We start from the raw sequence: 15,929 nt of genomic DNA on the forward strand, positions 1-15,929 counted from the left end.
TGTTTAGTAGCTACCAGTCTGCAGTGATTCAAGAGCTCTTTTAAATGCTGCTGAAGTTAATGGGGGCTTTTGTGACCTAGAAGCTGTTGTTTCTGCTGATTATTTTCTAAGAACTTCAATATTTTTAAACAAACGCTGCTACTGGAGATGTAAATGGCAACCGATACACTAAAAAACATTCTGGAAACACAGCACTGGTTGCTGTATAGTTAAGGGGTCAAATCACTGGTCAGTTGCACCCACTGCACTTCTACTTCAGTAGGCTGGAAGAGCATAGGACTTTCAGAAGTTCCTTAGGAAGGAGTCATGTTTCCTTATAAGATCCTTACAATTCCAGACATTATTGGTGATGTTCCATAAGCAGGCTTAATGTAATAGCTAATTCATAAAAATGGGACTTCCATGGCAGCCAGAAGCAACTATGTTGTTATTGGAAACCTTTATCTTTTTTATTGTATGCTAGGATCCTTGCACCAGTTTACATAGAATGAAAAGAACACTTGATAAATAGGACCATACATTATTTAAAATGACAAATGATTCAACAATATGCTGTAACTTGCTTAAGATGTTGAGCTGGACAGAACTTAAGGCTTTTAGTTCTTTCTTCCCTCCCCACCCCTCTCACTCTCCCAGAAACATCATTCTCTTTTTTCATTTGATTTGTAAATCAGACCAAAACCATATATATATATATATATATATATATATATATATATTCATCAACTGGAAGCTCCTGGAAGGCTGCTGTTTGCCAGTGGCATGAAGCAGTGTCTGTAAACACTGATGACACTGATGGTCATGTAGAGCTCCCAGTCTGGTCCATGAAGATCAGGACTTGCAGTTTCTCATATCCCAAGTCCTGGGGTGACTATTCCAGGAAGGATCTGCTTGAACACCTACTGTAGATTTGCTGAAAGTTCAGGGTGAATGTGAAATTTAGTTTCATCATAATTTTTCTAGTGCTATCTAGTTAGAACATTTCAAATTATTTAGAGCTATGAATGGCTGCAATGCATTTCTACTGAGCTTAAAAAGTACTATCTTGTAAACCCAGAATGATTTCTATATGTAATGCTAATTTCTGCCAAATATCAACTGCATCAACAAGATTCAGAAATCTCAACACCATATTGGAAAAGGGATCAAAGGCTCTAGGGGTGTTGATTGATGCTTACCTGAACATGAGCCAGCATTGTGCCCAGGTGGCCAAGAAGGCCAATGGCATCCTGGCTTGTATCAGGAATGGTGTAGCCAGCAGGACCAGGGAGGTGATCGTCCCCCCCTGTTCTGCTCTGGTGAGGCCACACCGCAAGTACTGTGTTCAGCTTTAGGCCCTCACTACAAGAAGGACATCGAGGCTCTGAAGCGTATCCAGAAAAAGGCTACAAAGTTGGTGAAGGGCCTGGAACACAAGTCCTGTGAGGAGCGGCTGAGGGAACTGCGGTTGTTTAGTCTGGAGAAGAGGAGGCTCAGGGGAGACTTTATTGCTCTCTACAGCTACCTGAAAGGAAGGTGTGGGGAGCTGGGGGTCAGCCTCTTCTCACAGGTAACTACTGACAGGACTTGAGGGAATGGCCACAAGTTGCACCAGGGGAGCTTTAGGTTGGAAATGAGGAGACACTTTTTCTCAGAAAGAGCAGTCAAGCATTGGGACAGGTTGCCCAGGGAAGTGGTGGTGTTGCTGTCCCTTGGGGTGTTTAAGCAAAGGTTGGACATGGTGCTTAGGGACATGATTTAGTGGGTGACATTGGTAGTAAAGGGATGGTTGGACCAGATGATCTTGGAGGTCTTTCCCAACTTTAAAGATTCTATGATTCTATTATTAGTTCAACTGACTCTTGAACACATTATTTGGCTACATCTACTGTGATGTTTATTTGGAAATTTTAAACATCTGAAGCATTTAGATTACACTGATTCTATACTTCCCCCAGAAATGATAATGCATAATACAGCTACATTTTGCCACAAGAAATCATTTCCTGAGCATGGTCTATACATTAGGAATCAGGAAGGAGTTCATTAACTGTCTAGAGGTATCTTTTGAATAGCGTTACCCTGTGAAGACAACATACAGGTCTGCAAGTTTAAGAGAATGAATTATGAAAAGATGAGAATTTCAACCTATAAATTACAGGTTTCAAGGGAAGTCAGATGCCTGTTCTTGCAGAGAGAATAAAAGCAGTCATATTAGTTCTCATGGTGAAAGGTGAGTTGTACCTACTGCTCTTTCTCTACAGGACACAGCTTTCTCACAAAACCCATGCTTTTCTTGCCAAATCAGAACAGAAGACAGGCAATTCCTTCTGACGAGGCCATTGTATGCCTAGATTCATTTCTGTCAGGCATACCTTGAAAGCTATTTTATCTTTCTTCAAGTGTAACCGTTACTAGATTTGCTTCATGACTACTCTTCTGCTTAGTCATTTACTCATTTATTCACCATATTTTTTTTGTCACTTGTTCAGTGGCGGGCAGAAGGAGAAAGCTTTATCTTTCTGTTACAATTGGGTTTATAATGTGAAGACATCAAGGAGAGATGAAGACTGCAGGCAGAATATGTATTCAGTGTCTCCCCACTTACCATCTAGAGGAAAAAAGCCTACGTTGTTTCTCGAGAAAATCAGAACTAACTGCTACAATATTCAGTGCTATGAATGGATTTTGGTTTGGACTCAAATTACAGACATTCCTCTCTCTCTCTCTCTCTCTCTCTTTTTTTTTTATTTTCTGCTTAGAATATCCTTACGAACACAGTACATCACTGGAAAAGGGAAAAAACAACAACAACAACAACAACAACAAAACACACACAAAAAAACCCTCAGTGTAGCTCAAACCTTAAAACATTTCCACCTTTGACCACGATATACTGTTGGTTGCCAATACTGCCCCTTCCTGGTCAATGACATTTCATGCAGCAAATTCTCCTACTTTTTCCTTCAAACACAGGAAATATAGAGCTTCGGCCACAAGAAAAAATACCATATCTTTCAAAGGACTCCAGTATGCATGTGGCACAAGAAAGTAAGGGCACAGTATTTGTAATCGTTGGAATTATATGCATTTGTGGCAACTATTATAAATAGTCTACTAAAAAAACACCCTGGCACGGAGTAAATAGCAGCACCTAATCATCAAACAAAGTATATTGAGGACCAAGAAGGTTAATCCAGCTACTGCTGACTCAGTTTTGCTGAGCAGCCTTGCAGAGAGACCTGTACCTGTGTCCTGTGAGGGGCTGACACTGTAGCTGTCGCTTTCCTTGTCCACGGATCCTGCTGGCCTGGGGGTGGGAAGCCTCCAGTCTGTGGTGAGGGTATGAGCTGATATGGTGGGGTGAGGTCTGTTGAGGGTCCACTGACTAGCATAGCGGTTGCGAGCTGTGGGTCCGGTTTTGGCACTCCTCCTTGTGGTAGGATCTGTGATGGATAACAGAAAGTGTCTTTGCCACTAGGCTCTTGAATAGACAAAGAAACAAGCCCTGTCAGGAGGGACTGGCCACTCATTTTGGTTAAGAAAGAACACAAAACATTCTTTATGGGAAAAAAAAAAAAAAGGTAAAAGCATTTTCTTGAAATACCCTCTTTCTAATAAAAATGGAGCAGCTGAAGAACTGAGCCAGCCTCCCATTGACATGTTCATTAATCCCATACAACCAGTTCTCCAGCAACAAAAACACTCTGAGATGTGAAACAACACATGGCAAATAGACCTGGTCAGGGATTTCACACCACATCTCAAGTGAACTCTCAGGTAAATTATTAGTGTAGATGTGCCCTCAGAAACCCTCCCCCCCTCCCAAAACAGGCATCTTCTCTCAGTTTGTAAAAATATGTGGTCAGAAATGTGGTGGCATAGTTTTGTATTCCAGCCATTTCACTAATACTTTTATCATATTATGTTATTAATCAGCTAGAGTTCCCAGATTTTTTTTTAGCAAGCAGACAGGATGCATGGCATACCCTATATTAGATCCCTCAGAGTTTCAATAGTGAAAGGTTTTAAAGATCTGACTGTTTTATAAAACAGTAAATAAAATTTCTTAAACTTTAAAAATCATCTGTTACTTTTGTAAGGCTTGCAACTTTTTATTTTTTGTTGTCCTAGAGATAATCTGGTGACCAACTGAGGGAAAAGGAACTATTGACAAAAAATGACTTCTATGATTTTGTTAAAAATAGTTCTTCTGTAAAAGTGAAGCTGGTATACCCTAACAAAGCAAGTGGAATAGGAAAAAAAACATTATTTAGCAAACAGAAAATGACTAAATCAGCACTGAAATATTTCTTTTTGAAGCTTCTGAAAGGCTATTACTAACAATAGAGAGAAAAGGTATTAGAAATGAAAAATTCAAATATATTCAAATGTTCTTTGGCATTCAAAAGGTGAAGTCATCAGTCTTTGAGGCAAGAGACTTCAGCAGAAGTAATTTAAAGAAAGAAAGAAAGAAAAAAAAAATACCCAGATAATGAATCTGAGTGTTGCTTCTCCTAAGCATTCCCAGTAAGAATATGCATCCTGTTGCTTCTAAGAAGCAAGTAATTTATTTGCAAAAACCAGCTATGGTCTGTTTCTTCTTATATTTCACATATTACACCCGTCCGGGGGGGGGGCCCCCCCCCCCCGGAAAAATATGAGCTCAGCGCCATTGATAACTGATCCTGCTGGTCATGCAACACGTAACAGCCTCACGTGGATAACAGCCAAAAGCACACTTGGCACAAAGCTCCTAGCACAGACTGTCTGTATAAATCACCCAATTGTACTGACTGTGGAAAGTTGTCATGGGGCTGCTGCATGGCCAGAAGTGAGCCTCGTCCCTGCTTCAAGGAAAGTCATGAAGGGACTGTCAGAGGGAGAGTGCTCATGGGAAAACACAGGGCATGGTGCTGGGACTGTTTGGTCTGGAGCAGAGAAGGCTTGGTGGGCAGGGATGCTCTGATGCTCTGACTCACTAGTCTTTCACTCACAATTTGGATGAGGCCTGCTGCCAGCATGCAGAAGGTCAGCACTAGTCCTGCTGAACATGTGCTGAGCAGTAGTGCTGCACCAGCTGTGCTGTGCCTGTGTAAGGGACTTTGTAGCAGGGACTCTGCAAGGTCCACTGCCTACGTGTTGGAAAACAGCAAGCACCTGGTGCCCCAGCTATTAGACAGCCCTGCTGTCACATGCTGAAACACAGATGAAGAATGCTGAGGTGAGCAGCAAAAAGGTTCATGAAACAAAAAGTTTTATAAACACAAAATAATTAGATGGCAACTTAAAAAGGGCTCTACTGGGAAATTTGGCATTCACAGTGTATGCTCAGACCAGCACCTCCACAACCTCTGAGCCATGGGTCCTGCACAAGCAGCTTTACAAAATCTCACAGCCCAGCTTCTCTCAAAGCTGTGTCTTAAATCCAGAGAAGGCAACCTAAAAGTGTTCGACCCAGTTCTGTGCACTGCTGCAATCAGATCTTTACTAAATAAAAACTTGTTGGTAGATTTCTATTTCCAAACCCAGGCTGGACACAGATCACACTCTTTCATGAGTTAAATCCCAACTCAATCTGAGGAAAGTCTCTCAATGACTCCAGTGGTCAGAAGCACATAACTGCACACACACAAAAGGGAGTAGGAGTGGAAGAGACTGGTGTTATAGACTGCTGTGGTATGGGACAGGCAGGTAATTTTGGGGTGGTACCTCTTTCCTTATTAGAAAAAGTAGAGTTTGAAAACAATTGAGAGTACACTGGTTGCTCAGATAAACTTGATCTACTAACATGATAAAAAGATGTATGATTTTTTTCCGCTCTTACCAGACAGGCTAGCCAGCATACACATGAACCGAAGGTGGGAGAAAAGAGTGGTACCAGAAGGAAAACAAATGTTTTACCTTGAGTCTTCTCATTCAAATGACATGACTCTCCATAGATGAAAAAGGGATTCCAAATGACCGTACTAATCTAGTCCTCAAGAAATAATGAACCATAACTTATAGATCTCGGAGCTAGAAAATCATCAAGGTCAGGACTACAACAGCTATAATTAATAAAGATTGGGGTGGTAATGAAAATTAAATGAAGATTTTTCAAATAATCTACATTCTAGGTGATTCACAACTGAAATTTCAGCATTTATCTTCACCAAACTCACCAAGTTCACCAAATTCTAAAACTATCAGGGGATGAAAATAATCCAAGAGATTTTAGAGATTGCATACAGCTAGTGAATGTATTTCTTCAATCTAGTAAATTTCATTTACATAGATATGGAATACATTCTTGAGAGAAATTAAGAAGGATGGATTGCAGAAGCATATTCATTTATTTTAGTTTTTAATCACTGTAATTCAACATGAAGATGTCTGGGAAAAGTAATTTACCATAATAACTAAAACTAGAAATACAACTTTTTCAGAAAAGCAATAATGAGAAATGTATTTCTTCCCTGAAGGAGACATAAGGATGGAAGACATTTTGAAATACAATACAGATTGATCACTGAGAAAAAAAATGCATTAGACATTAAAAGCCATTAAGCTAATTTACTCAATAAATTCTAGAAATTAAAAACTAGCATGAATTTGGTTTAATGAAAGCCAAGTATGAATTATTTTAAATTACACCTACATTTCAGATACATATGCAATTTTTACCATATTGAATTACTAAATGCAATTGTACAAGAAATGGTCTCTGCTGACCTAAATAGATTTCTCTCAACTTTCAGATTAAAGAAAAAACAAACAAACAAACAAACAAAAACAAACAACCCCCCCCCAACACATAAGGATACAAATGCAGGAGCACCACATTCATTTTCTTAAACCTTTCTCCTCTCCAGATAACAAATCCTCCTATACTCTTACTTGTTCCTGGCCGGGCATCAGAAACATCCACCAGTGGTCCTGTAGCCTGTGACACAGACTGGTAATGTACTGTGTGGGTGACAGTCAGTGACTTCTGCTTAGACGTCTCTCCAAAGTCAGCATCGGTTAGTAGAACTGTTGATCTGTCATCTGTAAGCAAAAATACTCATCAAATATTGAATAAAGAAATTCATTTTTGTCTTCATAACAGTTTTAAAATAAGTTCCCAGATTTGTTTTCATCTTGGCTTCACCAAAGACAATGCAGTTTCCATTTCTGTGCAGGGCTGGAGATGGTTTTTAAGTGTGCACAGCAGCCTGGGAGCCTCTGGGTTTAATTGCATATTTCACAAAAAAAAAAAAACAAAAACAAAAAAAACACACAAACAAAAAGGAATATGTGTAGTTTTCCTGTCCTTATTTGGGATTTCACCTTGGAGTTGTGCAACTGAGACAGGCCATTAAGCATCCTTCCAAAAACCCTGTTGTGTGTAAATATTTTTGGCCATAATTCTTTCTTCTCCGCCTTTTGTATGCTGCCCTGTTTCCTCTTCATTTTCAGAGGACTCAGCTGATTCCTTCAACAACATATTATTATTATTATTATTATTATTATTATTAGCATAATTAGTAATGTCCTCAGTGTAATCACCCAAAGGAGGTCTTCCCCAAAGGAGGTCTTCAGGTAATATCACTGACTAGCCCTTCCAGTCGTCTTTTTTTTTTTTTTTTTTTCCATGGACAGAACGATGGACATGACCCAAGACTTGTCTTAGGGTTCTGCTTAAATTTAAGCACCTCAGTACCCTACTAAAGATAATGGAAACACTCCTGCAGGGCAATTATGCACCATAAAGTCCAATAAAAACTGTTCTGCAAGCTAAGGACTAAGCCCTACCAGCTCTCTCTGCACCAAAGAGTCCTTCTTACAACAAACCTCACTACCGTAGGTCTGAAAGAGGAGCTCCGGAGAGCTTTATACAAGTCATATATGTTTCTCACAGTATAGTCAGTCCTGCTGTTTGTCAGCTTTCCTGTGTGCTGCAAAGAAAGTTGTAACATGAAGCTGGACCTTTGGAAGGACTGGAAAAAAGGCTGAGCACTGACCTTTGCTGCTGTACAGTTCTGCTGTACAGCATCCCACGGGTTAAGGTATGTTCATCGAATTTCTGTACAGACCTTTCAGCCTGCAGGAAGCTAGTGCTATACAGATTTTTTTATTTTATTTTTTTTTTTTCCAGCTGTGAACACCTTATTGTATTTTTTTCACTTCAGAGAGGAATCTGGTCTACTTGACTGTGGAAGGGTTAACAGTGATAAATCTTCCACTGAACCTGTATCTGCAGAACAATTATGTGCATGCTATCAGATTTTCTTTTACATTCTTTTCAGTCTTTTTGTCTATTCTTGCTATGCTATATAGCTTTATGATGCATTTCTGAGGGTACTGGCAGCAACAGGGCTTCTATCCATTTACTGATGTGCAGAGGATGATCCACTTCTTCTAAACATTCCTTTTTTAAAAAAAAATATTTTTAATCTTGACAAGACACTGTTAATGTGAACAGTGCACAAAAACATAACTAGCATTTTTTACCCAAAGAAGGCCATAAATATAATGAGCATTATGAAACCAAATTATTCTGTCTCTGGCAAAAGATGAGCTCTTATTCAGGTTGGGAATAAAGCCTCTTGGCAGTAAACTATGTCAAAGCCTGCCAAAGTGACTACTTATTCTGAATGCTTTGTGTAGAGCTGTCTATTTCCAAGGCACTGATCGCACTGCTATAGTTAAGGTACTAATGTTATTTCCACTATAACCCCCTATTGCTCAGCAATTGTAACTCAAAAGTAAAAGCTGTCTTTAGGATGAAACTTGGCACAAAAGACTGCATCAAAGTGGTGAACTTTGGGAAGCTCAAATTTAAAAAAATAAAACGTATGTTTTTCAGGGGAAGTGTAGGTCTCCTCTTCAAATCCACTGCACTGTGAAATGGCACGCCACTATGCCAGACCCTATGAGGTGTGGCAGGGTGTGGGATTAAAGCTGCTTGTTCCTCCCCAGTATGGACATGGATAAGAGATGGAGAGATGCTGCTCCTGGTTTGTGGAGCCTTCTCCAGCTATGCAGTCCCTGAGGTGCTGCATCCATCAAAGAATTTCTACATAGATTTTGACCCCCAAAGTTAAAATTTGTACAAGGTCAGTCATTCTGGAGTGTCTTTCCACAGTCTGTACCCACAGAGTCATGAAATCAGGCTATAGCTCTACTCTGTTGAGACTTCAGACATCTTTTGTTTTGATTATTTGAAAAAGGCAAACAACTCTGTTTACATGACGCTTCAGCTATGTGCCAGCCACATAGGAAATACTGTTTTCTGAAGTGTAAAATATTTTAGATTTGAATTTTGCATAGACAAACAAAAGTTGAAACAGATCAATATGTTGATCGTGTAACTTGATACGAACAAGTGGATACAACATGCAACATGTAAGTTTTAGATGTCAGTTTGAAATCCTTGAATACCAATTTTGTAGTTTCAGAATTTCATTTTCATTTTCCTTATATGTAATGTCAATGATCCAACTGTTTAGTCAAAGTCAATAGAGAAATCAAAACAAAAGTCTTTAAACTGCCAGTCTTCATTTTCTCCAAGCTTCTCTTTCCACTAGTTTCATTTTCCTAATGTTCTGAATTATTCTAAATATTATACTGAGACTACTGAAAGCAGAAACTGATTCAAAGGGGAGAAAAAATGGGAGATTTAAATTAGAGGTTAGGAGGAAATTCTTGTCTCAGAGAGATGTGAGGCAGTGGAACAGGTTGCCCAGAGAAGCTGTGGATGCTCCATCCCTGGAGGTGTTCAAGGCCAGGCTGGATGGGGCTTTGAGCATCCTGATCTAGTGGGTGGCATCCCTGCCTATGGCAGGGAGTTGGAACTAGATGATCTTTAAGGTCCCTTCCAGCCCGAGCCATTCTATTATATGAAAAGAAACAGTTAATTTCTCAAATGTGACAAATAACTCCGTAGCTCTTCCTTCTTGATGCATGCAGTCAGAGGAAAGGTCTGAGGTAAAGGATGTCCAGCGGAAGTGCTTGTTTTATTAACTGGTGAAAACAAGCCCAACAATAATTTACCAATGGTCTCCATTGTGTCCCTCTCCTCAATCAGAAGTTGTGCTCTGGGAATGTCTATGTGCATCCTCAATGTTTGCTGCTGCTTATTAAGTGTATCTGATGTCCGGGTATTCTTGCTGGAAACAAAAGAGAGGCAAACACAGTAAGATTCAGCCTAACTGAAAAGATACTTGCAAACTTGCTAACTATAAGTCTGCCCATCTCAAACTAAAAGTAGAACAAATTAGCAAAATACTCATACATTTTATATTCCCCTCTTTAGAACAAGTACATGCTATTATTTTATTGCACACGACAAGGCATTTAGATGAATGCACAGTGTCAAGGGATTGGTCTATTATTTTTCAGCAGGGATCTTTTGAAAATTTCATATAGCTTTCTACAAGTGTTGTCATATAAGGAAATTAATAAAAAGTTTGTAAGATTGACCTTTTCTTTCATTCCTTATGAATGTAAGTAAAGAAATATGTAGCTGATCAAGCAGGTTGGTAGGAAAATGTCTTCTAGTAATTTCTAATTATTTATAAAATTTTCATTATTTTTCCTCAGATAAATTCCAAGCGTCACTAGAATTGATAAATGAAAAAGCAAACAAATGACTAGAGATTTAATTAATACTGACAAATTGCACAAAATAAATAAAGGTTTTAGGTCCATTGATGCTGCAAGAGTAAAACTGCAAATCTTGTTTGCATTCATGGATTATTTCTAATTGATGGATGTGATATTCTAAAAATGAATCTAAAACAATTATTCTATCATCATGCAAATTGAAACAATTTCATTTTGAAGTCTGTGTACCAGAAAATGACTTCTTAATTGAACTGTCTACCAAAAGCAAAGGAAAATGGATAGTAAAATTCAGTGCTACAACCATTTCCAGTACAGAACTTGCACCAAGAAATCTTCAGGCTGCACTAAAAACACAGGAACCTTTTACCCTTTCAGATGTAATTACTCTGTTGAGAAGAAGAAATATTTGCAAATACTTGTTTAGGTAAGATGGCTGAGAAAAATTAAGACAAATGACCTATTGGTGTGATTCAAGTACTCACATATCAAAGGACTTTAAAATTCAGTAGAGGGTCATTTTCTGGTACAAGGTAACTGCAAATCATTCACTTCAATTCTCCTTGGGCAATGAATTATTGTTATTAATGGAATCTTCAGAGGACTATTAAGCTGCATGATGATAAGCTCACTCCTTTCCTAAGTGAGTGCCTCTACGTAGGAGTTTAATGCTACTTTGATGCATGCTAGATGAGACCACATTTCTAGCAATTTGCCTTAACTTTCCTGCTGTTTCCATGCCAGCAGGACCTAACTATTCTAGGTTTGGGGGTTCCCTTATGTCCTTTTTATGAATTTCCTTGTCACTCAGTTGTCAGAAATTCTGACACAAATCCAGGACTAAGACCTTCAAGACACACAGCTACATAACTCTGATTCTCACCTTCTTTTTTACCCTCCTCTTGTGGTCCCCAGCATGATCACTATCTATCCATCTCACAAACTTTAATGTCTCTGTCTTTCAGAGGTCAGGCAGTACTATTGCTCTGATGGTACAGATGGATAGCTGAAATGCATTCAGACAGCCTACAACTGGTTCATGATTTAATCATTCTGAAAGCAAAATATCAGGAGAGCTACCCAGGGCTGCCAGACTTGTTCCCATATGTAATCAGTGGAGAATAGTAGTCACGGTGTCTTATTAACCACATAAATTTTCAAAGACATTTAGGATTCACAAATGCAGATAAATTTCACAGTGACGTTCTCAAAGTCTCTGCAAAGTCTCTGCATGGATTAGATGCCACTATCCTATCGGTTTCCACTCAAGCTGCTGAAATGTTATGTGAATTGGAGACTAATATATTATCTGCATGCCAAATATGCATGAATAGATGCCCTTGAAAAGTCAGGCCACACTGGGCTTGTTCAAGATTACACAACAAACCTGTGTTCAAACAGAAAACTGAATTTGTGAGATCCAATTTCAAATAAAAATCAATAATTCATTAATTATTGGATATGTTCAATCAGATACATATACAACTCATGTAGCAAAAAATCAAGTCCAATAAGTGCATCCTTGCACCCTTCACCTGCTCACCAGAGCTTTAGGAGGCAAAGTGATCAAACCACACATCTTCCTCAGAGAATGCACAATACAGAATGCTCTAACCCTGGCATCATGGTTAGAGCTAGAAGCTCTTCTGCAGTACAAACACTCTGTATTCGTACTATTGCAAAGTATTCAACCGTACAGAAAGAATTGTTTGCACCACAAAGGGCAAGAGGACAGTTCCCCAGCTTTTTAGCTGTACTGTTCACCTGCCCAGAGGGAACTCTGAATTTATTCTTGGAGAGTAATTCTCCAGGGAGAAATATTCTCCAGGGAGAATTTAGTGCAAAATGTGTGGAAAGTCCTTCAAGTCAGAACTGAAACCTAAGCCTTTTTATGTTCAGGAAGATTCCCTACTACTAATCTTGAGTTATGCCTCATCTTGTGTGATCTCTCTCCTCTTTCTTACTGGTCTAATTTCTTACTGGTCTAATTAATTCTCTATGCAGCATCACTGTGGCATGGAGTGTCCAAACACAGGACAGGCAATTGGCAGTGCCAAGAAGGTTGCTGCTAATTAGCATGTAACCTCTTTCTGGCTCAATGAATTTTAAATTATTTTCTGCAGACCACAATAACTCAACTGTCAGCTTAAAAAAACTGAAGTGCCAACAGCAATTATGTGCCTCTAGGACTTGGCAGTGAGGCAGAGATTTTTAGTATTGCAATTTTGAAGTTTGGTGACGAAGTATTTTCTAACCTAGCAAAATTCAGGCATCCAAGAGGCTCAGCCTCGTGGATGAGGAACCCAACAATTAATTCTTTAAAGGGAGGAAACACATCTACCTGTATTTTCATTCATCTACAGATACAACTTAAAACTGAAACATGTGCTGTGTGTCTATTCTTTACTTGTCAGACCTGGTAATGATCTGTGTGTAATATAGCTCATTCTCTCCAGGTCATTGAACCTCTGAGCTCCAATTTGTTAGAGACTAGGAGCCTGTCTGGGGAACAAGTCAGTTTATATTTGCTGTATTGCTTTCCTCTACCCAAGTGTCTGCTTTGGGCCACTATTATAGACAAATACTTGGCTACACCTAAGCCTTTGGGTCTGATTGAGCAGAGCTTTTATGTACAGTCTATGGATAAAAAAGCCTTCTCCAGAGCCAGTACAGTGCATGATACATTTTGAAAGAGTGCAAGTGCACATAGTTATAAGGATATCTCCTCTTTAATATTCTTCCTAGATATGTAATAAAAAAATACTTATCTGAGTGACTGAAAATGTCCGTATGCACAGCAGAGTGTTAGATCAAGCTGGTTTTGTAAAGGGATAAAATGTATCGCTCTGTAAAGTCATTCTGAGTGCTTGCTGCCAAATCAAGAGTCAAGCCACCTCAGTGTTTCCTGATGTCTAAGCTGGTTGTTGTAAAAACATACAAGAAACTAAATTTTGTAAATAATCTGCCAGTCAAGGGGATTTTCAGGGAGAAAATATTCCTTATCCTGTGTTCAAAATTAGAAAGCTCAGCCAATTGCTATACCAATTCACAGTGAACAAGTACAAAAAAGTTGGCTGGATCTATGCTTTCACCCCAAAAAAGGTCAAAAAGCTGTGATTGTACAGCAGCAGAGATCTTTATTTTTTAGTTTAAAGTATCAGCAATAAGTTGTGCAGCTCCTGTTAAACTGCTAACTGCTGGGGCTTACCCTGCTCCCCAGATATTTGACTTAAACAGCCAAAGCTGGCAACTTTCAAAGCAAAGACTCAAGCTCCATTCTTAATCTGCTTTACACACACTTATAAAAATCTCCTCAAACGGGAAGATACACAAAGCTCTCTCCATCCCTCACACCTTCTTAGCAAGCAGGAAATCTCTGCTTTATATCCCATACTCAAGTGGCAAGACAAAACCAATGACCACCCTCTTCCTTGATATTTGTAACACAGCAGATTTTGGTGAAATCTAAAAAATATAAAATATCAGAAGCTTTATAGTATGTTACTATTGCTTGGAAAGGGCTTTTTATCCTTTGATTATTAACATGCTAAATCTTCAGGAGCATATAGAGTTGGTGGGTGGCTCAGGTTTTTGGTTGGGGGTATTTCATAGCTGTTTTAGAAGTAACTGAGCATGTTCAGTGTAGAAAGCTAATCAAAATAGCATCACTTTGAGAGTTCCAAGTTAAGAGGCTTCTCCATATGTAGGACCTTAAAGTCCTGCCTTATTATTCATTTGCCTTTGTTCACACTTTAAGAGAAGTATAAAATATGACTATTTAATAACAATAAGGTTATTTACAAATAAATGAATGGGAGAAAATGAAAGGAGAAGCAAAAAGAAACAGTGGCAGACAGTTATGTAGAAAACCAACTCTCAACTAAAGGCTAGAAAGGGATCCAACTGCTTCTGAGTGTATCAGGGTTAAGGCAGAGGTTTACTAGTTTTGCAGAGGTGCTATGTGTGGTTGTCAATGGGACCGAATATCTTCATCCAGAAGTTGCATACTGAAGTCCATGCTGGGTTTCTTTAAGGAACAGGCATACTGCATATGCTAATCTGTGCCCTTTTTTTGTGTCATGAAAATGTGTTGCAGCACTTCTCCTTGAAGCTGCTTAAACCTGCCATCTGCTGCTAGCAGGGGTTTCTATGTTGCAAAAAAGAACAATGTGACCTGAACTGCATGACCAGTTTTGTTAAAATCAATGGGACTGTTCAGGTGTATTTGGGAACTGATGTCATAGAGCTGAGTTCACATTAAAACCATCTGTCACCATGTCTTGGGTAAGTGTATTCTTAGCAGATGAAGCTTATCATGGGTGAGGAATTTTAGAGTATGCTTCATTTGATAAAATATCCATGAAATCGCAAATTTGTTGCTTAAAAATAAAAAAGATTTTCTAGCAAGTCAAAGCTCACTTTAACTTAGAAATATTCCCTTGTCGATCCCATTTTCAAATATAAGCAGCAGATTTAAAGTTCACCATTTTCCCCAGATAAAACAATAAATACTGTATATATGAAATTTCCATCTCTGAAGGAATTGAGATGCCACAATAGTCATTCTGTTGCAATTCCACAACTGAATTAGATTTCTGGTTTCTGAATTGATGGAGCAGAACTGAAAAATAACAAATGGATTTTCCTGCTCTTATACACCTTAGAGTATAAGCAGCTACATAAATATAACTGCAGTATTACATAAATAAAACTATAAAGTTTAGAGATATTCACATCCAGGCACTTACTGCCTTCAAACCCATGATCTCAAAAGAGCAATTTCTTTGGTACATATTATGCAAATGTTTTTCTGAATAGGAAAAATGTCCAAATTAACCCACATGTATTCTATAATTTAATCCACTAATACAAGAGATGGCAAATTTTACTATTGTGTTCTGTTACAGGACTGACCACAAACTGTCTGTTTTCTCGTATTTCTAGCCATCAGTGTATCCTAGTTTTTAACAGAGAGTCAAATGGTGTGTTTTGAGAAAGGCTTTAGGAATAGACATCTCTTTTTTTCCCTATAACAATTTTTAAATATAATGCCATAGCTGACAATTATTTTTCAATTTAAGAAGATTGAATTTATTCTTACCTCATAAGCATTTCAGCCAAACTCTTTGCATCTAGAAGAAAACAGAAAGGATATCAGGAGTTGCTATCTGTTTGTATCACAAATGAAAACGTATGTGATAAATGGATTATTAGGAAGTGATTTGAATCAGCCATATATAAGACTACTGTCAATTCTCAGATCAGTAATGAAGATAAAATAGTGTCTAAAAGTTTCTACTTTTGTTGGAACTGCATTTTACTACATTAGATCTTTCTGCCCCAAAGAGCCCTGTTTAGTTCCT

At 38.5% G+C, this 15,929-nt stretch overlaps 1 protein-coding gene across 5 annotated transcripts in view; it reads right to left on the reverse strand.

Moving 5' to 3' along the window:
- The window catches only part of DSCAM (DS cell adhesion molecule), a 478,055-nt gene that overhangs the window by 19,711 nt on the left and 442,415 nt on the right, over positions 1 to 15,929 (reverse strand). For 3 of the 5 annotated variants that reach the window (XM_035315830.1, XM_035315828.1, XM_035315829.1), the window contains exons 28-31: positions 15,668 to 15,698; positions 9,997 to 10,112; positions 6,859 to 7,008; positions 3,228 to 3,425 (exon numbers count right to left, since the gene is read on the reverse strand). In XM_035315830.1, coding sequence (XP_035171721.1) covers positions 3,228 to 3,425; positions 6,859 to 7,008; positions 9,997 to 10,112; positions 15,668 to 15,698 — 495 coding nt within the window. Of the gene's footprint in view, positions 1 to 3,227; positions 3,426 to 5,883; positions 5,998 to 6,785; positions 7,009 to 9,996; positions 10,113 to 15,667; positions 15,699 to 15,929 lie in introns of those variants that run through there. The other 2 variants (XM_035315831.1, XM_035315832.1) reach the window with 2 other exon arrangements.

Source organism: Oxyura jamaicensis, chromosome 1, assembly GCF_011077185.1.
Source record: "Oxyura jamaicensis isolate SHBP4307 breed ruddy duck chromosome 1, BPBGC_Ojam_1.0, whole genome shotgun sequence".
Lineage (NCBI taxonomy): Eukaryota > Metazoa > Chordata > Aves > Anseriformes > Anatidae > Oxyura > Oxyura jamaicensis.